At 33.8% G+C, this 24089-nt stretch overlaps 3 protein-coding genes and 1 non-coding gene across 6 annotated transcripts; 2 read left to right on the forward strand and 2 right to left on the reverse strand.

Moving 5' to 3' along the window:
* LOC25488987 (CCR4-NOT transcription complex subunit 9) lies at positions 1-7445 on the reverse strand. Its single transcript, XM_013604388.3, has 9 exons — positions 7255-7445; positions 4858-4929; positions 3887-3976; positions 3372-3414; positions 2367-2473; positions 1956-2051; positions 1027-1217; positions 830-899; positions 1-266 (listed from the first exon to the last, which is right to left on the reverse strand). The coding sequence occupies exons 1-9, from the start codon at positions 7393-7395 to the stop codon at positions 156-158; spliced, it is 921 nt and encodes a 306-aa protein (XP_013459842.1). The 5' UTR covers positions 7396-7445; the 3' UTR covers positions 1-155.
* A 2903-nt stretch (positions 7446-10348) lies between these two features.
* LOC25488988 (putative disease resistance protein At5g05400) lies at positions 10349-16498 on the forward strand. Of its 3 annotated transcripts, XM_024778054.2 has the most exons (6): positions 10349-10509; positions 10823-13893; positions 14016-14177; positions 14529-14623; positions 15047-15732; positions 16241-16498. In XM_024778054.2, exons 2-4 carry the CDS (start codon positions 10837-10839, stop codon positions 14610-14612), a joined length of 3303 nt encoding a protein of 1100 aa, XP_024633822.1. In that variant the 5' UTR covers positions 10349-10509; positions 10823-10836; the 3' UTR covers positions 14613-14623; positions 15047-15732; positions 16241-16498. The 3 variants fall into 3 exon arrangements, with proteins under 3 accessions (XP_024633822.1, XP_039688444.1, XP_013459844.1); XM_039832510.1 differs by having other exon boundaries at positions 14016-14623; positions 16189-16498; XM_013604390.3 differs by having other exon boundaries at positions 14016-14623.
* Positions 16499-17480: 982 nt separating this feature from the next.
* LOC25488990 (probable disease resistance protein At4g27220) lies at positions 17481-23112 on the forward strand. Its single transcript, XM_024778052.2, has 4 exons — positions 17481-17688; positions 18250-21320; positions 21444-22043; positions 22472-23112. The coding sequence occupies exons 2-4, from the start codon at positions 18264-18266 to the stop codon at positions 22643-22645; spliced, it is 3831 nt and encodes a 1276-aa protein (XP_024633820.1). The 5' UTR covers positions 17481-17688; positions 18250-18263; the 3' UTR covers positions 22646-23112.
* Positions 23113-24005: 893 nt separating this feature from the next.
* Positions 24006-24086, reverse strand: TRNAL-AAG (transfer RNA leucine (anticodon AAG)). The gene has a single exon. It is a non-coding gene; the product is annotated as a tRNA-Leu (tRNA).
* Positions 24087-24089: the final 3 nt, after the last annotated feature.

Raw genomic sequence — 24089 nt, forward strand, 5'->3', positions numbered from 1 at the left:
GACTAGAAAAAATATAAATTTATTTGATAAACATTAAAGTCTTCTTATATAGTTTTAGTACACAAATACACAATGCCTAAATAAATTTATTTGATAAACATTAAAGTCTTCTTATATAGTTTTAGTACACGAATACACAATTCCATAGTTTATACTCAATTCACCATTAGATGATCAAAACCTCCTCCACCTTGCAGTGCAGGAACCCGATTCCCTCCAACATTGTGAATCAGTTGTTGCAGCCACTTCCTAGTTGTTGGGTCCTCCTGAATAAACAAAACAAAAAATAAGTACTGTAAACAAACTAAAAGCATGAATGTTTATTCAAAGTGATTGAATGGAAAATTTTCAGCTCTAACATTAAAGATTTGGAGAACATGATGAACTGTTCTAGTTACGACCTTTCTTTTGGACCTATTGTTAATGATTTCTTCACTCATGCCATTTCACTCAACAAACAACAGACTATTGCATATTTGGTCCAAGTCATAGAGATTCGACAAAATTTTACATTGGATGTCGAGGCCTAATTGATTAAAAATTACTCCCTCTGATTCTATTTGTCACTTATGTAGGGAAAAAATTGTTCTTATTTACTTGTCATTTTCAAAGTTCAAACATTAATTTTGTTTTGTCAATAATACTCGTAAGTGTTTATTGCAGAGAAAAAACCAGGTGGAATTAGATAATAAATAGTTTAGATATTGTAGGCAAAAACAAAATATTCAATCAAAAGTAACAATTTATTAGTTTTCTTGGTATGTATAAATAATCGTAAAATCACACCAAAAAAAGAATTGAGGGAGTAGTGATCACAAGGAATACTTACACGAAGGCAGCTGCTGAATGTAGCATCCCTTAACATGTCAGGAAGACAGCTTCTTAATGCATCACAAGCCCTGTTTTAACAAGACCAAGAGTTTGGCATTTGAAACTTGGAAGGGAAGGGCATGAAAGAGGCAATTTCAGCGGAAAGAGAGGAGGGGAAGGAGGAACTCGCATTAAGTTGCAATCCTATTAACAAACCTCGGGTTATCTGACAGACGAAGATAGCATCGAATGATATGCTTCAACAGACGAGATGATGGTTGCTCAGCAAGAGCTGCCACCATGTTTCCAAGAACTCGACCAACAGCGAAAAAGCGCTCAGCTGTAGTACAAATATAGTCCAAGCCCACATCGTCTAACAGAATCTTTTGAACAATAAACGTTGCAACCTGTTGCAGCAGAGCCTTCATTAGACTATCATGCTCAATTTTTTTATTATCTCATATACATTAATAGGGAAACCAGACAGTGGCAACATAACATAAACAGGTGACTTAAAATCTATAAAACAAAAGATCGAGAGTTTATCCTAATGACCAAAAATTGTATTCAATAATTTATCCTAATGACAGAATAGTATTTGAAGTTGAACCCGTATAAATACATACAGATGCCATTGCTCAAATAACATATTGATAACATTAAACATCCCCCGCAAAGTTTAAACAATCCCATGACCATAGCTAGACCCTTGGATTGGGAGCAGCTATCCAAAAGGTAAAACAAGAATATCAAAAGCAGTCTTCTTAAGTGATAGGTTCACAATATCTATTTATCTTGTGCTATGACTTATGAATGCATAAACTGATTTAGCATGTGTTTGAAAACTAACAAAACCATGGTGAAAAGGCACGGTTGGCGTAAAGCTACACCAACTAGCTTCTAAATACCACGGTGAGATTGACTTTAAACATGCAGTAGCGGTCACTCACGGCACAAACAAACAAGCACTTATTATACGTATGTCTAACACAGCACTGAAATACGAAAATAACTTCACATGCATATATTAATGTTAATCGAACATTGACAGGAAAAATGTGGCTAAGGAGATGGTAATAAAGTCTGATTTGCCAGTGTTTGCATAAATTTACCCAAGACAGATAATCAAGAATCAGTAAACTCACTGTTTTGGAGAGCTCACTCCCCATCTCCATAGTGCGCAGGCACAGGGGAATTATTTCAGTCGAAAGCAGAAAACTAATAACCTCAGTATCATCAACCTGGTGAACAGAAAATTCAGACTAAATTGAAAAACACCAACATAGATGATATATTGATAAAAAAAAAAAAAATTAATAATAATAATATAAAACAAACAAAAAATAGAGGAACACTAGCTTACAAATTCATCCAAACAAGTTGTTGGACTTTCATTCCATTATAAAGAGCTGTGTCGAGGATTTTGTGATGAATCTTTTGGACAACTTTTTGTTATTATTTCAAATTAATTTTTGCAGTAAAAATGTAACCGTATGAAATATAGGTCATCTCGCAGTTATTTCCACCCAACATCAGAATGAGTAAGGAAGAAGTACCTTCACTAGTGCACCGATGACACCAAGACTAGTAAGCCTCAAGTACTCAAAAGGTCTGGATTTGCTTGTTGTGTTCAGGAACGGATACAAATACAGAGGAATGTGCGCTGAAGAAAAAAACAAGTGAAAAGAATCGTTAAAATAATACAACATACCTTATGAACTATCTTTAACTAATAAAAACCAATGGATCTTTTGACATTCAAGCAGTCTCCTTATATTCAATATAAAAAGAAAATGTATTACACCATCCAATTTCCAAAAGCTTCTGGTTTCACAGTTTTACAAGTGTATAGATATTAGAAGTAAAAAAATTCAAAAGCAACAAGGAAAGGCATGACTATGCCTACTAAAACGGAGCATCAGATGGGGTAACCTTTAAATAATAGGAGAAAGTTCGAGCAAAGTGGAGACTCCTAAGATGGGTAAGGTAATCGCAAGGGCATGCGAGTTGAATTTAAAGTTTATTAGCAACATTCATTTTTACTCAGATGCAATTTGTTAGATGTATGACATTAAGCAGACCATATTATATCCGTCTGCATGAGATATGTCAAATATAGATTTAGAATAACCCAGAGCAGGAGAGAATTCGTCATTTGTTCATGCAGTAAATATATCAAAAAGAATGATCAAATTAAAAGGGTAACATCGATCATTCATGCATAAACCAAAAATGTGGACAATTCAAACCACCCTTCATCCATATGCAGTCTATGATTAATCACATCAACCTGGTGTATATCAAGTCCCTAGTACCTACCATGCTTACCTCAATCCTATAATTTCCATACTATTACTGTATTACTTGGATGGAAACGGCATCGACCAAATCTAGAGAAGCCAACACCATTTCCCAAAGCATTTCAGCAAAATACAAATGCCAACTTTGATTTTTAAGAACACATTAGTCCAACACCCATCAGAATATTTGAAGCATAGATGATAATTAAAAATCAGACAGAAGTTCAAAATTCATCGAATGAATGAAGAAAGTAACATTACCATTCAGGAATAGCATCCTTGTATCAGGGTGAGATGCTACACACTGTAAGAAAACAAGAGAAGAAGAAAAAACTTAGTGCCGTCAATTTTTTATGTTCTTAATGATATGTCTCAAAAGAAAATAACAACACAAAAACGAAAAAGTATAATATCTATGGCTGGTTCCTTTCCTAATTAATTGATTATCTGAACTTAAGATTTAATAAACTGAAGAAACACTGCAAATCAGTGTCTTCTTTTCTTTACTCCTATCTTGCGAAGAACGCAGGTGGAATGGTCAAATACAAATAACCTGCCACGCAAAGTATATCCTGTAACAGTCCACACACACATACAGTTCTAACAAGTGTTATGTTTTTTATGTGTATCCCACCTTGAAATTTTACTATGATATTTCTACTGAAAGCGTGATATAGATTTCCAAATTTCACTGTTTGGTGATTTAAAATGAGTATTCATATAATCAAGTTATTCACAAAAAAATAAAAGGATTGAGTTAGACAAACTCATCTAACCTGGAGCAGGGCAAGAGCATTGCACACTCGATTTGATTGTGCTGGAGTGAGGTTGGGAGGAGACAAAACAGGGTATATTGAAACAATTTCCTGAAAGAAAATAAAATATCAAATCCAACTTAGTGGAGGACAACTGAGAAACCTTGCTAATGGAAACTGAAAGGGAGATATAGAGCAGACTGAGGTGAGAAAATATTAAATTAAAATACATGCGGAGAATCTGAGAGCAGTTTACAGCGTATGCTGATACTATAGTATTTTAAAGCTAACCAATTTTTAGATTTACAGTTTTAAAACAATCGAAGTTAAATCACAACAATGCGTAGTTTTGACTAATTATCAAATTTCAAAGTTGGTCTAGTCAAGGAAAAATAGTTGGAACCAAGTATAACAACAGGTTACCATAACAAAGAAATAGGGGGAGAAGAGAAAAATGTGAATACCACAATATATTCAAAACTAAGTAAATATTTATGTTGTCAATGGCAGATAGTAGAGCATAGCTGTGGACCTCCAAAAATGCTATCGCGGTATCATGAGAAAGGGCATCATCGGTACTGCCACATTAAAGTTTGGCAAGACAAAACAAGAAATTTATACCATAGTATGATACACATATAAAAGCTCAGAAATCTATACCATAGTATATTACACATTCAAAACTAATAATCAAAGTTCAGTTTTACCAATATTCAAACCCAACATAAAGCATAGTTTTAGGATGAAATGACCAAAGAGTTTCAAAAGAAACAAAAGGGAACACCGGAGCATCTATAAATTGAGGGCACGTTTGGAATTTTACAGGAGCTTCACTGTAGAGGCCACGATATTTTGCTGCTACTCAAAAATGAAAATCAACAGGGCAGGGTTTCGCGTAGTGACTAGGGGCTTCTATTGACTACAGATTCATATGAAAGGTTATAGCAAAATAAGCTAAACAATACAGATAGGAAAAAAGTGACACAGCATACCTGCAGTAGTGCTGCAATAGTACCAAATGAATTCCATAGCAATGGGGCGAGATCTTGAAATTGCTCCCTCTTCTACAATACACAAAACAAAAATGAGATACCCATATGAGTGCAGTAGCAATCCAAACAAACAGAAACCAAGTCAAATCATCGTGATATAATTCAATAAATGTCTAAACAATTTTTAGCACAAATCTAAAATTTAATTAGTTAATCAGCATCAATCCATTAACAAATAATGATTACATCTCCCATGTAACCCCAAATTCAACATAAGAAATAATGCACAAACCAAAGCCATTGAAACAGATTCTCACTCCAATGGGAATACTCATGCAAAATTGATCATACCTCTTTCTACTTTTCTCTCAGGTAAAAATTGTAACAACAAACAAGGAAAACTGAGATTCGAAAAACACGCAAAACAGAAAAACATTAAAAAAGTCAAATTTGTCCAACACGACAGCAAACTCATAACAAGAACACATAGACATAATATCAATATCATATCTTCAAAATTAACTAACATTTGAAGGCCAGATCGAAGTTCCAAACCATCTCTGCAACAACAAATTAATTATATGAAAACCTAACCGCGCATTAACAAAAAAAATAAGTAAATACAATCCAGTAAATGTGATTGAGAGGGTAAGTAAAAGGTTGTGGGGACATCTGATGTGTTGAGATGCGGGTTCGAACCCGCAATACCTCTTCACCGCACTTTGTTTTCGATCCAAATTTGTTGAAACTCTAATCTGGTATTCTAAAATAAAGGGGAAACGATAACCTTGCAGAGCTCACGAAGTGCATTTTCAATGTCGTCAGGGTTTCTAAGTTTACAAATGAGTTGTTCCGCAGCAGAAGGCATCGTGCCATCTTTGGTGGTGGCTGAACCCTGGGCAGTGGCACCCTGAGTAGTCAGCATGTCACTTTTGTGGACAGTTGATATTTTCTGTTTCGGTTTCTTCTCACTTGATTTATCATTTATCTCATCGTTTTAAACACAACAAGGCAATTTAATGTAACATCACGATGTCAATTTTACTGTCGTGTTTTGTAACAACGGTTATATTTTTATCAGTTTGATCTATTTTCCTTTAAGAAGGTTTGCCGACTTTGACAATCCAGATCACGTTCAAGATCACAAAAGTACACACAATAAAGGGGTAAAAAACCGCAAAACTGGTAATTGTGCATGGAACTACACGCATTTTAACGCGCCCCCCACACGCAAGCTGAACATCTTTAGTTTTGTTACATATCCGACTGGATATTTGTATTTTTCTTTAAGAAGGTTTACCGATTTTGACAATCCAGATCACGTTAAAAATCACAAAAGTACGCACAATAAAGGGGCAAAAACCGTAAATGTGTGTAGCACTCCACACATTTTAACGCGCCCCCCACGCGCAAGCCGAACATTTGTAGTTTTCTTACATACTAGACTGGATATTTGTATTTTTTAAACTGACACCCTTTGAAAATCTGTAACGCACGCTCTCACACTCGAGAATGAACAGCTCTAGTATATCTGCTGTCAATTTTCAATTTTTGAGTGTAAATACATAAAAAAATAAAAAAATGTGAATCAGCATTAAAACAAACAATAACTAAATTTACATCTCCCATGCAACCCTAATTTCAACAAAAGGAATCAATCAATCAATGATCCACACGTCAAATTCCATTGAAACCAATTCTCACTCCCACAAAATTGATCACACTATAAATCTACACGCAATTCAAAAATTATAACAGCAATTGACTAATAAAATAAAAACCAGAACAAATTTTCAACACATAACGTAATTAAACAGTGTAAAATTATCATAACAACACATATCATCAACACTTCTGATGAAATGCATCTCTAGCGTCCGACACTAACACATAATATTACATTCAATTATGTCATTTTCTCAAATTATTACGAGTGTCAACATGTCATGTCATGTAATGTCCAGTGTACATTTCTGTGTTTCAAAGATCCCAACAATTAACTAACAAAACCCTAATCATAAACAGTGTAACTTAACAAAACAATCAACTAAAAAAGGAAAACCAGACCAACCTTTCAACACATAACAACACAAATAAACAGTGTACCATTCTCATATCTCAACACTTCTGATCGAAAGCGTGTTTGGTGTCTGACATGTGTCAATGTCAGACACCCGACGAAACACATGTAATTACATTAAATCATGTCATTTTCTCAAATTGTACCAGCTTCTTAGTGTCAGTGCTTCATAGATCTAAATAATTAACTAAAATAATCCTAATCATAATCCATAACCCTAATCACTTATTTAAAAAATTAAATGGAGAAATTTGAAATTGTTTTGAAGAAAAAGGCGAAAGAGAAAATGGCTACGATGATGATGAAGATGAAGATACCTTGGAGAGTTCGAGAAGAGCGTTTTCACGGAGTTCGGGATTGCTGAGTTCGAGAACGAGTTGTTCAGAAGAAGCCATCGAGGACGAGTTGGAAGAAGCGGGAGAAGGAGGAATAGAACCGAATGAAGAGTTGTTGTTCATAGAAGAGGACACAGATTGGGGCAACTTTTACATGTGGCTACTCATATTTTTTTTTTTTTGTGTCTTTTTATACTAGTGTGAATGAATTCATTTTCATTTTCATTTTTATTTTATTACTATTTATAAAATTATTTATATCATATTACAACAAAAAAAAGATATATTATTTCCATAAAATAAATTATGATTTGGGTCTATCATGTCAATGAAAAATTAATTGGGTCAACAATTATTTTGTTCAATGAATATGCGATTTTTTTTTTTTAAGGGAATGAATATGGGAAAGTTGTTGACAATATTTCCTTTGTATTTTATTATTTATTACACTGAAAAATAAAAATTACCAAAAATAAAAAAAAAATCTTTGAAACATTGATGTTTTTTTTATTAAATTATTTATTGTTTAATATTTTCTCTTCTTTTAATTTATTTTGCTTAATGATTTGTCAAAAAAAATATTATATTGTTGAATGAATGTGATAAAGTTGTTGTATAGTACTCTTTTCTTTTTGAGAAAAGTTGGTGTATAGTATTTGATTTGAATATATTAAATTTGAAAATATATTACCAAGTACATTTTTTGTTCGAAATTTTATAGATTATAGTGATGAACGAAAAATATATTTGCGGATTATACTAATAAGTTAAAGATACATTTGAAAATTAACAATTAAAATTGATAAATTCACATGTAATTTTCTAATTTTTATTCTTTTGAAGGTTATTGTGACAATGACTTACGTATTTGAAGATTAAAATGATTGTTTACTGTGTTATATTTATTATTAATTTACGCTTTGATATTTTGATAGACAATTTTTGCTACTACTTCAAATGGTTAACAAATTAAATTTTTATAATAAGGTGTTGAAACTCGTTACTCATAACATGAACATAATTATTGAGATATATGTTGAATGCAAAATTTTGAGTCTTGGACATGTTTCCAACCTATACTTGGCGAAGTATTCATAGAGCTTTATAGGTTCTGAATCGTGGATGTGTTTGGAGAGTGAGAACGGGCAATTTCATCAATATTTGAGAAGATAATTGGCTTCCTTTCCATAATGGCTACAAGGTGTGGTCTCCAAAGCCATCCAATAGTGAACTTTCTCAAGTGTCTCAACTTCATCATGATCTTGGAGTTGGGAATGCATCGTTGATCAATGCATATTTCTTGCCTTTTAAAGCCATGCAAATACTTTAACTCCAACATCAACACATATGGATTCTCAAATTTGGGTCCCTCACAAAAAAATGTATTTTCTCATATGAAAGTGCATATCATTTCATAAGGAAGTGGGAGGAATCTGGTCTTTCTTAAACTTCCACTCGTAGTGCCAATTATGAGTGTTGGTCAAAGCTTCAGAGCATTCACACCATCCCAAAACATATTCATCTTCCCTGAAGAATTTTTCATGATAGCCCCCACACCAAAAAGAAGTTGATTTATATAGGAATGATGATCGACCCTTTTTGTTCTTGTTGTGGTAGTGCTGACAAAGATTTGGACCATGTCTTTAAAGGGTGCATTTGGAAGAAAAAGGTTTGGTTGCACTCTCCTTTGAGTATTCGATTAAAGGCTTATTCCCTCTCATTCATATCTTGACTTGAATAGGTCATTTCTCATTCATCATTAGATATCATCTGATATATTCTTTCTTTATGTTATGGTATTTGGTTTGCTCATAATAAGTCTTGTTTTATTAGCGATTTCCGGTTTATCTCTGTAACAAAATTTGTTTAGATTCCAACCCTGTATATTGAAAATTCTTTGGTTTTGGATGAATTTTGACCGTACAAAATTGATGATATGGCGGGCAGTAAACTAAAATTCTCTCAGATTACAAGTTTACAAGGGACAAAAGTACCTTAAATTTTAAAACCAAAGAATCTTCAAATTATAGGGTTAGAATCTAAACAAATGTTTTTACAGGAGCAAACCGAAAATCGTTAATATTACAAGAGATAAAGATATATTAACCTTTGATTTTTCATATTCGTATACAAGTTAGTAATATTAATCATGGTATTTTTATGGAAAAAGAATAATAAATACACCTAATAATTTATACATGATTTATATTTAAAGATTAGACTTTTTTGTTCAAAGGGGTTTATAATTAGGGAGGGAATTCGGGTCCTCGTAATAAACTATTTCCTTCACATGATTGTCCCTCTGATGTTTGGTCCAAATTATAGATATGGCGCACAGTTCCTAAACATGTCCACTTGGCTTGGAGAATTTGAATAACAATATTTTCGTTAAGTAATCATTTGATAAATATGTAGGGGCAATCCTTGCCTCACCACCCAATTTTATGAGGTTGTGTTAAACTCAACTACATGGTTGTTTAATTTTTGTTGAACCATGTTATCAGGTTTCGCTATCGTATTACTCACCATTTATATCTATGCACCAAACCTCAATAATGCTTGGCATGATGGGTATGTTAAAAGTTACGACATGGCATATACAAATATTTATAAGTGAGGGTAATTCTTAAACCAAAAATTCTAAAAATAGTTAGAGTAAATTACACTCCGCTTCCCTCAAAGATATTTGAATTACACTTCCCTTAAAATATACAAAATAGACATTAATTGTACTATCAATTAAACATGAGAAATATGGAATGAATGCTGATAAAGAATGACAGAGAGGGTATGAAGGTTCTTAGTAAACAAGAAACATGGCATGCTTGACGATAAAACAATGGCTTGCTTAGTCATTTAATGTTCATATTTAAAGTTTGTGTTTGAACAATGAATAAACAACAAAGCATACGGAAACACTGTCATGGAGTGGAGCCTAATGATGCATTTGACAGTGCAATGAACAATATATAAATCAAGGATAATATAGACAATAGTATAGTTTCTTGTATTAATAATAATGGAATCTTTCAAAAAACATAAAAAAATAATAAAATGATAGATTAGGTGAGGGGAAGAGCAAACAGCACCGTTGACCAAACCATAGAAGGTGTAAAAAGAATCGTGTTGTGTGATAGTGTAAAGGTTAAAGTGAAAGCTCAAGTATCCTTCTGTGCAGCTGTTATTGCGAACTTAGCTCAGCTGACAGTGCATCTACTTCTTGAGCTCTTACATAAGGTATGCTGTTTTTGCTTTCTGAAAATGTATTGACCATATATCTATGATAAAATTTATTTGTTGCAGTCCAAACAAGGCTCAATCTTATTGCTTAAATTAGACAACTTATTCCAACTACAAAGTTGGCCTTTTGTATTTTTCACTAATCTGAGCCTGAGACTAAAATTTGACACTATACCCTGTATTTTTCACATATATTTTGTACATGACAAGCACTAACATGTTTCTTTGTCATCAAGAAATTAAGTGACCAAACCATATTTACCGTAATGATGGATCTTTGACTAATTTGTGTACACGATTCTGTTATCAGGTTGTCTTTATTTGATGGCAAATATTGTTGTGACTGTTGCAACTAATGTGGGTAAATATTTGGGGGGACCAATATTCCGCGAAGTACAATACTTTCTTTGTGTTAATAATGTAATCAATGATCTTGAGACTGAAAAGGAGGCGCTGACATCTGAAAGAGACAATTTGTTGATTCGCGTTGCACAAGCCTTGGAGAAAACTGAAATAATTGAAAAACCAGTGGAGAAGTGGTTGATTGTTGTAGAAAATCTCTTGAGAGAGGTGGATGTTCTTGTGCAAAGGACAGAAACAGACGCCAATTGCTTTCAAGGATGGTTTCCAACGTGTGGACGGTATCTTTTGTGCAAGCAAATGGTACAAAAGATAGATGCGATGGGGAAATACAAAGGTAAAAGCATTGATATTCAACCATTTTCTCATCGTGCTCCACTACCAGGTAGCAGGTATCGGTCATTTGAAGAATTCATTTATTTTGAATCAACAAAGGTGGCTTACAATCAACTATTGGAGGCACTTAAGGATGATTGCATCTCTATAATAGGAATGTATGGAATGGGTGGATGCGGAAAAACAACCCTTGCAGCAGAAGTTGGCAAGAAGGCTGAGGAATTAGATATGTTTGATAAGGTTATATCAATCACTGTCGCTCAAACTCCAAATATTAGAGGCATTCAGGGAAAACTTGCAGATATGTTAAACTTGAAATTGGAGGAAGAAAGTGAAGAGGGAAGAGCACAACGTTTATGGTTGTGTTTAAAACAAAAGAAGCGAATTCTTATAATAGTGGACGATCTATGGAGAGAGTTTCATTTGATAAATATAGGGATTCTCGTAGACAATGTTAACGAGCACACATGGAAGGTCCTGATAACCACTCGTAATGAGCATGTCTGTACATCAATGGACTGTCAAAAGAAGATTCATTTGGGGCTCTTGTCTGAAGATGAATCTTGGACATTATTCCAAAAGTTTGCAAGAATTGATGACGAATACTCCAAGTTATTGGATGGTGTGCCACGGGAAGTCTGCAATGAGTGTAATGGACTTCCCTTATCAATCAAAACTATAGGGTCGTCCTTAAAAGGAAGGCATGAAATTGAGTTGTGGCAGCAGGCGTTAGATAAGTTGAGGGATTCAAAGGCATCCAATGATGAAGGAGGAGTGAGGACTACTTTAAGTTGCCTTAAATTAAGCTATGATTATTTGCAAAGGCAGTACACACAGCTACTCTTAATGATTTGTACTCTTTTTCCAGAAGACTATCACATCCCAACAGAAGATTTGATGAGGTTTGCATTTGGACTAGGTATGGGAGAAAAATTATCATTACAGTCAATGAGGAGCTTGATTCAAGCAGACATAAACAAACTCTTCGATTCTTGTTTGTTCACGCCTGGTTCTGTGAAGATGCATGGCATGGTTCGTGAGACAGTCTTATGGATTGCAAATACATCAGATAATTGCAAAATCTTGGTAAATGTTGACAAACCACTTAGCACTTTAGCAGAGGATAACAAAATAAGAGAATGTTTTACATTATCCTCATGGTGGTATAATGAAAATCCCACCTTTTGTCAATTGCATGCTCCAAATCTTAAAATGTTATTGGTAAATATAAGTGCTCGTGAATCATTGAATTTCTTGGATTTATCACATTTAACATTTGAAGGAGTACAAGGGCTTGAGGTACTTTCAATAACCATTGATAACAAAATAGTACCAGTATCATTTTCTCCATCCATCCAGTTGTTGACAAATGTTCGAACTTTGCGCTTAAATGGATTGAAATTGGATGACATTTCTTTCATCGGAAGCTTAACAAGCATTGAGGTTCTTGACTTGAGACGTTGTCACTTCAATGGACTTCCTATCGAAATAGGAAAACTCATAAGTCTTAAGTTGCTAGATTTGTCAGAATGTCGTATTTCTCGAAACAGCTATAATGGAGCAATAGGGAAATGTTCACAACTAGAGGAGTTATATGCTTCAGCATGTTACCCAGAAAAGCATGTTCCTGAGATCATTCTGGATATTGGTATTCTCGTAAATCTACAAAGCTTTGTACTTGATGATCAAATCCTTCAGGAAAGAAGGAGAGTCCTACGAGTAAAAGGTTTTAATACATCAAGGTTGAAGACATCTAAGAAAAATATTCTGCAAATAGCTGAAGTTATTTCTTTGGAAGCTCTTCATGGAGGATGTAAAAATATTATCCCAGATATGGTTGGAGTTGTAGGAGGCATGGATGATTTGACTTCTCTCCATCTTACAAGATGCCAAGATATAGAATGCATCTTCGATGCAACCTATGATTTCAGGGAAGATGATTTGATTCCCAGGTTGGGGGAGTTACGCCTTCGGTCTATGAATAACTTGACAGAATTGTATCGAGGTCCATCTCTTCAAGTACTACACTACTTTGAGAAACTAGAACTGGTTGACATACAAGATTGCAGGAAGTTACACATCATGTTTCCATTGGAATGTAAGTTACGAAATCTTAAGATCCTCAGCTTATCATATTGCAGGACCGATGAAGTACTCTTCTCAGCATCTGTTGCTCAAAGTTTGCAGCAACTAGAACAACTAAAAATCAGTGGGTGCTATAAATTGAAGCATATAATTGCTGCTAGTGGAAGGCAACATGGTGGTAGTAATACAAGTGAGGAAATAAGTCCAGCTCCAATGAATTCTCATTTTTTGATGACCAAATTAAGGGATGTTAACATTTCTGATTGTCCAAGGTTAGAGTCGATATTCCCGATTTGTTATGTTGAAGGACTTACACAATTGCAACAGATGGAGATAGGATATTCTCCTAAGCTGGAATACGTGTTTGGTAAATGTGATCACAAAGAACACCTTTCATCACACCATGTCATGCTTCCTCATTTGGAAGTTCTCGGACTCTCTTCTCTTGAAAATCTCATTGGGATGTGTCCAGAGAATTGTCAAGCAAACTGGTCATCTCAATGTCTGAGGATGCTAAACATATATAATTGTCCAAACATGGCTATACCATGGTTCAATTTGAAGGTTGGCTATGATCAAAGACAACATCATCCGAATGAAGTGCGTAATCTTATTGAAATGCTTTACTGTTTTGTGGTACTTATGCTATTTTTTTATTGATATTTGTAATGCTACCCACCCCAATATTATTTGGTTATTTAACTTGGAATATTCCATTTCAGAGCTTACTCTCAAAACTGCAAGAACTGGTATTGTATGATCTGCCTCAATTGCACTCCATTTCATGGGTAGGTCCTACTCCAAGTCAGATTTGGAGTTTCCAATGTCTTCAGCGTTTAAGAGTGGACAGTTGTGAAAATTTGAAATACTTGTTCTCCATGGAGGTAAGTAGAAGCCTACAAGAGTTGATTAGCCTTGAAATTTTCAATTGCCAAGAATTGGAACAAGTAGTTGCAGCAGATGAAGAACTTGTGCAGCTTCCTGATGCTGAATTTTATTTTCCTAAGCTAAAACAAATAGAAGTCTATAACTGCAACAAGTTGAAAAGCCTTTTCTCTTTTGCCATGATTACAAATTTACAATGCTTCCACAATTAAGTTCTCTTTTCTTAGCAGATGCTACTCAACTTCAAGAGGTTTTTAGACATAGTAGTGGAGACAACGTTATGAATGAAATGGAAATTGTTCTTCCAAACTTGACCGAGATAACATTGAGTAATCTAACGAATTTTGTAGATATCTGCCATGGTTGTAAGTTACATGCTGATAAGCTTCTACAACTCCACATATATGACTGCCCCAAAACTGCTTCAAGCTTAAGAAAAATTAAGGTGACTTTTCTTCCTTGCTAACTAGGATACTAAGGTTTCGTTTGGCCCAGCTTTTTTTAGACATATAAGCTACTTTAAACTTAAAGTTAAAAATAACTGCTTAAAAGATAAAGTTAAAGTTGTTTGGTAAACATTTTTTTTATTATAATTTTTTTATGTTAAAGTGTTTGATAATATTTTCAAATAAAATCAATTAATTTTATCAAGCTCATATTTAATTATAAATCATTATAAATATTTAAAAAATGAATAAGATTTATAAAAATTCATCCATTATCATATTAAATAAATTTTTATGAATTCAATAAATGGTAACTTTTTTGATGATTTTTTTTTTCTCTGTCTTTGACAATTATGATAACTTTATTTTTGTGGAGATAGTTTCTCTCTACTGACCGAAATTTTCATTTGTTGTTGATAAAGAGGAAACTGCAAAAGGAAGCAGGATTAGGAGATGGTGAAGATTCTCATTATTTGGAACTAAAGAATGATGAAAATGAAGCCGCAGCAGAAGATGATGAAGATTCTCCTATTTATGAGTACCCAACGTCTAGCAAAACCGATTATGTGAAAGATCCATCCGTACCCAACTTGGCGTGGGACAAAGGAAAAACAAAGTTTGTTGTTGATAAGGATGAAGAAGCGGCAGCAGAAGATGATGAAGATTCTTATTTCGGTACCGAGCTTCTAACAAAGTTGAATATTTGAAAGAACCATTCGTACTCAACTACGCATGGGACAAAGGAAAAACAGAAGAAATTAAAAAAAGAAATGTTGAGAGTGGGATTAGAGAAGAACCCGCACCCTTTGGACCAGAATTTTAATCTGCCACCTTAGGTCAACTCGTTCATCTCAACTTTGTTGAAAAGTCTTTTCCCTGTTACTAAGGTTAGAATGCTTCCGCAACCAAGCAAGCTTTAAATGTCACAAGCTACTCAACAAGTGGAATAAAATGAAGTTGTGCTTCCAAACATGACAGAAACTACATTGGACAATCTGCTAAGTTTTGTTGATATATTTCATGGTTGCAAGTTAGATTCCGTTAAACCTCTAAAACTCCGCATATGTGAATGCCTCCAAACCTCTCTAAGCTTGAGACACAAACTCAGGTAACTTTTTGTTCTGTTTTTTTATATTTTTACTTTTTCTTAATTTTTGAAAAGAATAATAATTTAGTTCAATATTTTGGATAGTAAATAAACAAACTAACTGGAATTTCGTTTTCAAAATTCCATATAACTTCTTTTTGACTTGGTTTGTACATAATTTTCCTTGATTGTTAATAAAACTACAAAATATGAATGTTACTGCTAATTTTTTTACCAACATTGTCAATGTAAACCATGAATGTATTATTGACAGTGACCAAGTACATGCCAACATTGTCTGACACTATTGATTATTCAAATAATTCATTCTGCTATAATTCATTGCGAATATCGTGAATGTTATTATACTATAATTAGAAAAATATTGAAGAAACATTGCGTTAAAAAAAGAAACATAAAATAATTTTTATTCATACATTAAATAAAGAATTCAAATACATTATTTGATTGTACCAGGTGCGAAGATAATTCCTCTACTGACTGAAATTTTGAATTTGTTGTTGAAAAGGTTGAAACTAGAAGAAGCAAGCAGCATAATAAGATGGTGAAGTTTCTCTATGTTCTCAACCCAATCAACTGTATCAATGTAAAACCCTGCAAATATAAATGTTCATTTTTCTCTATATTTATATTTGAACATAAAAATGTGCTGTAATTCTGGTATAAGGATCATCATTTTTGTTTGTTTGTATTGAATTAAAATGTGGCTAGTTGCTTATAAATTTTGAACCTGTGGAATAGAATTGTGGTTGGTTTATGTGTATTACTAGAGAATGTCGTATTACAGCGTGCAATATCTATGCTACATGATTGGAGAGCAGCTCGTCAAACTTGTAATCCGCCCACTCCCCAAAATAAGTCTTTTGGAACCATAAAATGGACAAAGCCGAGTAAAGGACGGATGAAATGCAACATTGATGTGTCCTTTTTCTGCGCATGATGACAAGGTTTGTATAGGAGTGTGCATAAGATATGATAGATGTGCTTTTATTTTGGCTAAAACGGGATTCTTTAAACCAAAATGAGAAATACATATTGGAGAAGTTTTATGACTTTTATTAGCGCTTAACTGGGTTTATGAACTAAACTTGAGTCTTATTGATTTTGAGCTTGATTCAAAAAGAATGGTTGACATCTTTACTTCCCGAAACATGATGCAACAAAACAAGGGGCTATTTTCTTAAAAATAAAATAAAAAGTAAGTGGTTATAGTGTTGAGTTTATGCAAAGACGAAACAAATGAAATTATCCATAAATTAGCTAAGGTTGTTTAAACAATTTTATACAAATTATAGTGTTGAGTTTCTGCAAAGACAACAATTGAAATTGTCCATAAACTAGTTAAGACAGTTAATTTTTATTTTATTTTAAGCTAAATTAGCCAACCCAAATTGGCATTGGAAAGTAGAATCTGAAACCTTGAGGAGAAGCACACTCCTAAGTCCAAGCTAATACCATCATGCCAACTCAACTGGGTTAGCTAAGATTGTTACATTGTCGGCTAGTTTCTAGATATTGGCTGACATGCCAAGTTATATTAAACATATTCTAAATATTATAAAACTTTTTGATTCAATTAATTAAGAATTTTTATTATGACTAACATAAAAAGACTAGTAAAATTTTGATTTAAAACTCTCGACTCTACTAACAAGCACCGTCGCATGGAGATGGAGTGGAGCATGATCATGTATTGGACAGTGTAAAAACAATATCAAGAATAATATTATTTTTACATAGGTAAAGAGAGAATAGGTGAGGGGAAGAGCAAGGAGAACTGTGACCAAACAATAATATCATATTATCCTTTCCAACAAAAAAAAAAGCAATAATAATATCTTATGTCTAAGGATAAAGTGCAAAAACACCACACAATTATCCTTCTAGCATCCGTTTCTCAACTTAGCTAAGCCAACAGACTGAGTACTGCTTATTGAGAATTCCTCTCCAAGAAAGGTATGAAGCTTCCCCAGTCCCATTCTATATATATACACTCATACATTAATCATATATCTATGTTCTAATCTGCTGCTTAAATTTTATAGTTGATGCCTTTAAGTGTACAAACAAAAATTGTTCAAAAAAAAAGTGTACAAACAAAAATTTGGCATTTTGACATTTTTCAACAATCCCAAAATAGTTTATTCTCCCGTAGTATTAGACATATGATATATGTGACTTAATCATATACTCCCTGGGTCTCCTGTAACAAAAATCACGAATGTTAAAAGAAAAAATGTCGGAGTAATAAATTTGTCTCATGTGTGTGTGAATATTACTAAATTGTCGGTCATTTTTGTATAGATATATTTAATGTTAATTTTTCATATTTCAAGATAAATTGATGGTAATAATAAGGGGCATATTTGGAAAATGCGTAATAAATATATCTAGAAATCTATAGAGTGTCTTATATTTATCGACAAAACTTTTTGTAAATTATCTTATAATTGGAGACAGGAGTATTCCATCTTTGATAGATCTTTGACTGGTTTGTGCACATGATTATATTATCAGGTTGCCTTTACTTGATGGCAAATATTTTTGTGACTATTGCAACTAATGTGGGTCAATATTTGGCGGGACCAGCAATTCGCGAAGTTCAATACCTTCTTTGTGTTAATAACACAATCAATGATCTTGAGAAAGAAAAGGAAGCACTGACATCTGAAAGAGATAACTTGCTAATTCGTGTTGAACGAGCCAAAGAGAGAACTGAAGTAATTGAAAAACCAGTGGAGAAGTGGCTGAATGATGTGGAAAAACTCCTTAGAGAGGTGGAGGTTCTTGTACAAAGGACGGAGACAGACAACAATTGCTTCCAAGGATGGTTTCCAACGTGTGGACGATATCTTTTGTGCAAACAAATGGTGCAGAAGATAGACGCAATGGGGAGGTTCAAAGGCAAAAGCAAAGATATCGAACCATTTTCTCATCTTGCTCCACTACCAGGTATTCTGTATCAGTCATCCGAAGACTTCATCTATTTTGAATCAACAAAAGTGGCTTATGATAAACTCTTGAAGGCACTTGAGGATGATCGCATCTCTATAATTGGACTGTACGGAATGGGTGGATGTGGAAAAACAACCCTTGTAACGGAAGTTGGCAAGAAGGCTGAGGAATTGGATATGTTTGATAAGGTTATATCAATCACCGTGACAAGAACTCCAAACATTAGGAGCATTCAAGGACAAATTGCAGATATGTTAAACTTGAAATTGGGGGAAGAAAGTGAAGATGGAAGAGCACAACGTCTATGGTTGCGTTTAAAAGAAATGAAGAGAACTCTTATAATAGTTGACAATCTATGGAGAGAGTTTCATTTGAAGGATACAGGGATTCGCTTATACAATGATAATAGAGGTGCATTGAAAATCCTTGTAACCACACGTATTGAGAATGTTTGTATTTTAATGAATTGTCACAAGATGATTCATTTGGGGCTCTTGTCCAAAGATGAATCCTGGACATTCTTCCAAAAGCTTGCAGTAATTGATGACGAATTCTCTGTGTCATTAGATGGTGTACCACAAGAAATCTGCTATGAATGCAAGGGACTTCCCTTAGCAATCAAAACTATGTCTTCTTCCTTAAAAGGAAAGGATAATAATGAGTGGAATTCAACATTAGCTAAGTTGATGGTTTCAAAGGCATCTGATGATCATGAAGGAGGAGAGAGCGATGCTTTAAATTGTATCAAGTCCAGCTATGAGTGTTTACAAAATAGAGAAGCAGAACAGATATTTCTGATGTGCTGTATGTTTCTTGAAGACTATCACATCCCAGTAGAAGATTTGTTGAGGTATGAAATTGGAGTAGGTGTAGGAAGAACATACTCATTGCAGTTAAGGAGGAGCATGTTCCAAGCACACATAAACAAACTTCTGGATTCTCGTTTGCTGATGCATGGTAGCGTGAAGATGCATGACATGGTTCGCGACACAGCCTTATGGATCGCAAATAGATCAAATAATTGTAAAATCTTGGTAAATGTTGACAAACCACTCAGCATTGTGGCAGAAGATAAAAATATAAGAGATTGTTTTGCAGTATCTTCATGGTGGGAGAATAAAAATCCCTTTTTTTGTCCATTGCATGCTCCTAATCTTAAAATGCTATTGCTAAATATAAGTGCTCGTCCATCATTGAATTCCTTGGATTTATCGCATTTAACATTTGAAGGAATACAAGGGCTTGAGGTATTTTCTTTAACCGTTGATTACAGAGTAGTACCAATATCATTTTCTCCATCAATCCAACTGTTGAAAAATGTTCGAACTTTGCGCTTAAATGGATTGAACTTTGGTGACATTTCTGTCATTGGAAGCTTAACAAGCCTTGAGGTTCTTGACTTGAGACGTTGTAACTTCAATGAACTTCCTATCGAAATAGGAAAACTAATAAGCCTTAAGTTGCTGGATTTATCAGAGTGTCGTATTTCTGAAAACAACTATAATGGAGCAATAGGGAAATGTTCACAACTAGAGGAGTTATATGCTTCAACATGTTACCCAGAAAAGTATGTTCATGAGATCATTATTGATATTGGTATTCTCTCAAATCTACAAAGGTTTGTATTTGACAATCAAATCCTTCAGGAAATAAGGAGAGTTCTAAAATTAAAAGATTTTAATATCTCAAAGTTGAGGACATCTAAGAAAAATATTCTGCAAATAGCTGAAAATATTTCTTTGGAAGGGCTTCATGGAGGATGTAAAAATATAATCCCAGATATGGTTGGAATTGTGGGAGGCATGAATGATTTGACTTCTCTCCATCTTACAAGTTGCCAAGAAATAGAATGTATCTTCGATGCAACCTATGATTTCAAGGAAGATGATTTGATTCCCAGGTTGGGGGAGTTACGCCTTCGGCATATGAATAACTTGACAGAATTGTATCGAGGTCCATCTCTTCAAGTACTACGCTACTTTGAGAAACTAGAACTGGTTGATATACAATATTGTTGGCAGGTACACATCATGTTTCCACTGGAATGTAAGTTACGAAATCTTAAGATTCTCAGCTTATCAAATTGCAGGACCGATAAAGTACTCTTCTCAGAATCTGTTGCTCAAAGTATGCTGCAACTAGAACAACTAAACATCAGTGGGTGCTATGAATTGAAGCATATAATTGCTGCTAGTGGAAGCCAACATGGTGGTAGTAATACAAGTGAGGAAATAAGTCCAGCTCCAATGAATTCTCATTTTTTGATGACCAAACTAAGGGATGTTAACATTTCTGATTGTCCAAGTTTAGAGTCAATATTCCCAATTTGTTATGTTGAAGGACTTACACAATTGCAACAGATGGAGATAGAAGATTCTCCTAAGCTGGAATACGTGTTTGGTAAATGTGATCACAAAGAACACCTTTCATCAAACCATGTCACGCTTCCTCATTTGGAAGCTCTCCGACTCTCTTCTCTTGAAAATCTCATTGGGATGTTTCCTGAGAATTGTCAAGCAAACTGGTCATCTCAATGTCTGAGGATGCTAAACATATATCATTGTCCAAAGATGGCTATACCATGGTTCAATTTGAAGGTTGGCTATGATCAAAGTCAACATCATCCGAATGAAGTGCGTACTCTTATTAAAATGCTTTACTGTTTTGTGGTACTTATGCTATTTTTTTTATTGATATTTGTAATGCTACCCACCCCAATATTATTTGGTTATTTAACTTGGAATATTCCATTTCAGAGATTACTCTCAAAACTGCAAGAGCTGGAATTGTGTGATCTGCCTCAATTGTACTCCATTTCATGGGTAGGTCCTACTCCGAGTCAGATTTGGAGTTTTCAATGTCTTCAGAGTTTAACAGTGAAAAGTTGTGAAAATTTGAAATTCTTGTTTTCCATGGGGGTATGTAGAAGCCTACCAGAGTTGATTAGCCTTGTTATTGAGAACTGCCAAGAATTGGAACAAGTAGTTGTAGAAGATGAAGAACTTCTGCAGCTTCCTGATGCTGAATTTTATTTTCGTAAGCTAAAACAAATAGGAGTCTTTAGCTGCAACAAGTTGAAAAGCCTTTTCCCTTTTGCCATGGTTACAATGCTTCCACAATTAAGTTCTCTTTTCTTAGCATATGCTACTCAACTTCAAGAGGTTTTTAGACATAGTAGTGGAGACAACGTTATGAATGAAATGGAAATTGTTCTTCCAAACTTGACCAAGATATTTTTGTCTGAACTACCAAATTTTGTAGATATCTGCCATGGTTGTAAGTTACATGCCCCTAAACTTCTAAAACTCAGCATATCTTTCCTTGACCGAACTCCTCCAAGCTTAATAAAAATTCAGGTGACTTTTCTTCATTGCTAACTAAGATACTAAGGTTTCGTTTGGCCCAGCTTTTTTTAAGCATATAAGCTACTTTAAACTTAAAGTTAAAAATAACAGCTTAAAAGATAAAGTTAAAGTTGTTTGGTAAACATTGTTTTTTATTACAATTTTTTTATGTTAAAGTGTTTGATAATATTTTCAAATAAAATCAATTAATTTTATCAAGCTCATATTTAATTATAAATCATTATAAATATTTAAAAAATGAATAAGATTTATAAAAATTCATCCATTATCATATTAAATAAATTTTTATGATATTCAATAAATGGTAACTTTTTTGATGATTTTTTTTTTCTTTCTGTCTTTGACAATTATGATAACTTTTTTTTTAGTGGAGATAGTTTCTCTCTACTGACCGAAATTTTCATTTGTTGTTGATAAAGAGGAAACTGCAAGAGGAAGCAGGATCAGGAGATGGTGAAGATTTTCATTCTTTGGTTTTTAAGAATGATGAAGATTCTCAATTTCGGTCAACTTCAAGCATAAGTGATTATGTGAAAGATCCATCCGTACCCAACTTGGCAGTGGGACAAAGGAAAAACAAAGTATATTGTTGATAAGGATGAAGAAGCGGCAGCAGAAGATGACGAAGATTCTCTTTATCAGTACCCAGCTTCTACCAAAACTGATTTTGTGGAAGAACCGTTCGTACTCAACTACGCATGGGACAAAGGAAAAACAGAAGAAATTGAAAAAAGAAATGTTGAGAGTGGGATTAGAGAAGAACCCACTCCCTTTGGATCAGAACCTTAATCCGGTGCCTTAGGCCAACTCGGTCATCTCAACTTTGTTGAAAAATCTGTTCCCTGTTACTGTGGTTATAGTACTTGTATTGCGTGTTCCTTTGTTTCGGTTTCTTTAAACCACTTTTGTTGTAGTTTACCGTTTGGGCTGATTACTACATTTTGTCTGTTGTTTGACTGGGTCAGGTTTATGTCCTCCAGTATTTTGACAAATATCACAAGCTACATTGGATGATCTGCTGAATTTTCTTGATATATTTCATGATTGCAAGTTAGATGCAGTTAAACCTCTAAAACTCCGCATATGTGAATGCCTCATTTGCACTCATGAACGTGCGTTTAAAGTTGCTATAACTGTGTATTTGAAGAAGCTAGGAATACTAGCTTTTGGTGTACTCACGTTTGCATATGTTTCCACAGTGTAAACAAACAGATACTAAATATTTTACCAACATTGTCATTGTAAATCATGAATGTGTTAGTGACAGTGACCAAGTACATGCCCTGAGTCAGACACTATTGATTATTCAAAAAAATTGTTGGTGTTTGTATTGATTAGTTTTCAATATTGAAGAAACATTGAGTTAAAAAAACAAAAGTAAAATCATTTTTATTCATATATTATTTAAGTGTACCTGATGTGAATATGGTTCCTCTACTGACTGAAATTTTGAATTTGTTGTTGAAACTAGAAGAAGCAAGCAGCATAATAAGATGATGAAGTTTCTCTATGCTCTCAACCCAATCAGCTGTATCAATGTAAAACAGTGCAAATATAAATGTTCATTTTTCTCTATCTTTATATTTCAACATAAAAATGTGTCATTCTGGTTATTGTAATTCTGATACAGATGAATCATCATAATTTATTTTTTCTAATGACAAAAAAATAAAGAATGTATTTAGTTGATTATAAACTTTGAACATGTGGAATAGAATTGTACGTGATTGGTTTATACATTACTAGTGTATGTTAATTATCACCATAACTTTGCATACGTAATAACAATTTTAATTATACATTTCATGTTAAGAGAATGTGGGGTATATATTAATTGATTCTTCAATGCTAGAAATGTATAAAAGGGAAATGGAAATGGAAATACAGTTGAAGAAGGAAATGGAAAGTGTAAAAGAAAAATGAAAAGAAAAGAAAAGAAAAAAAAAATAGAAATGTTGACAGTGGGATTTGAACCCACGCCCTTTCGGACCAGAACCTTAATCTGGCGCCTTAGACCAACTCGGCCATATCAACTTA

This window comes from Medicago truncatula, chromosome 3, assembly GCF_003473485.1.
Source record: "Medicago truncatula cultivar Jemalong A17 chromosome 3, MtrunA17r5.0-ANR, whole genome shotgun sequence".
Taxonomy (NCBI): Eukaryota; Viridiplantae; Streptophyta; class Magnoliopsida; order Fabales; family Fabaceae; genus Medicago; species Medicago truncatula.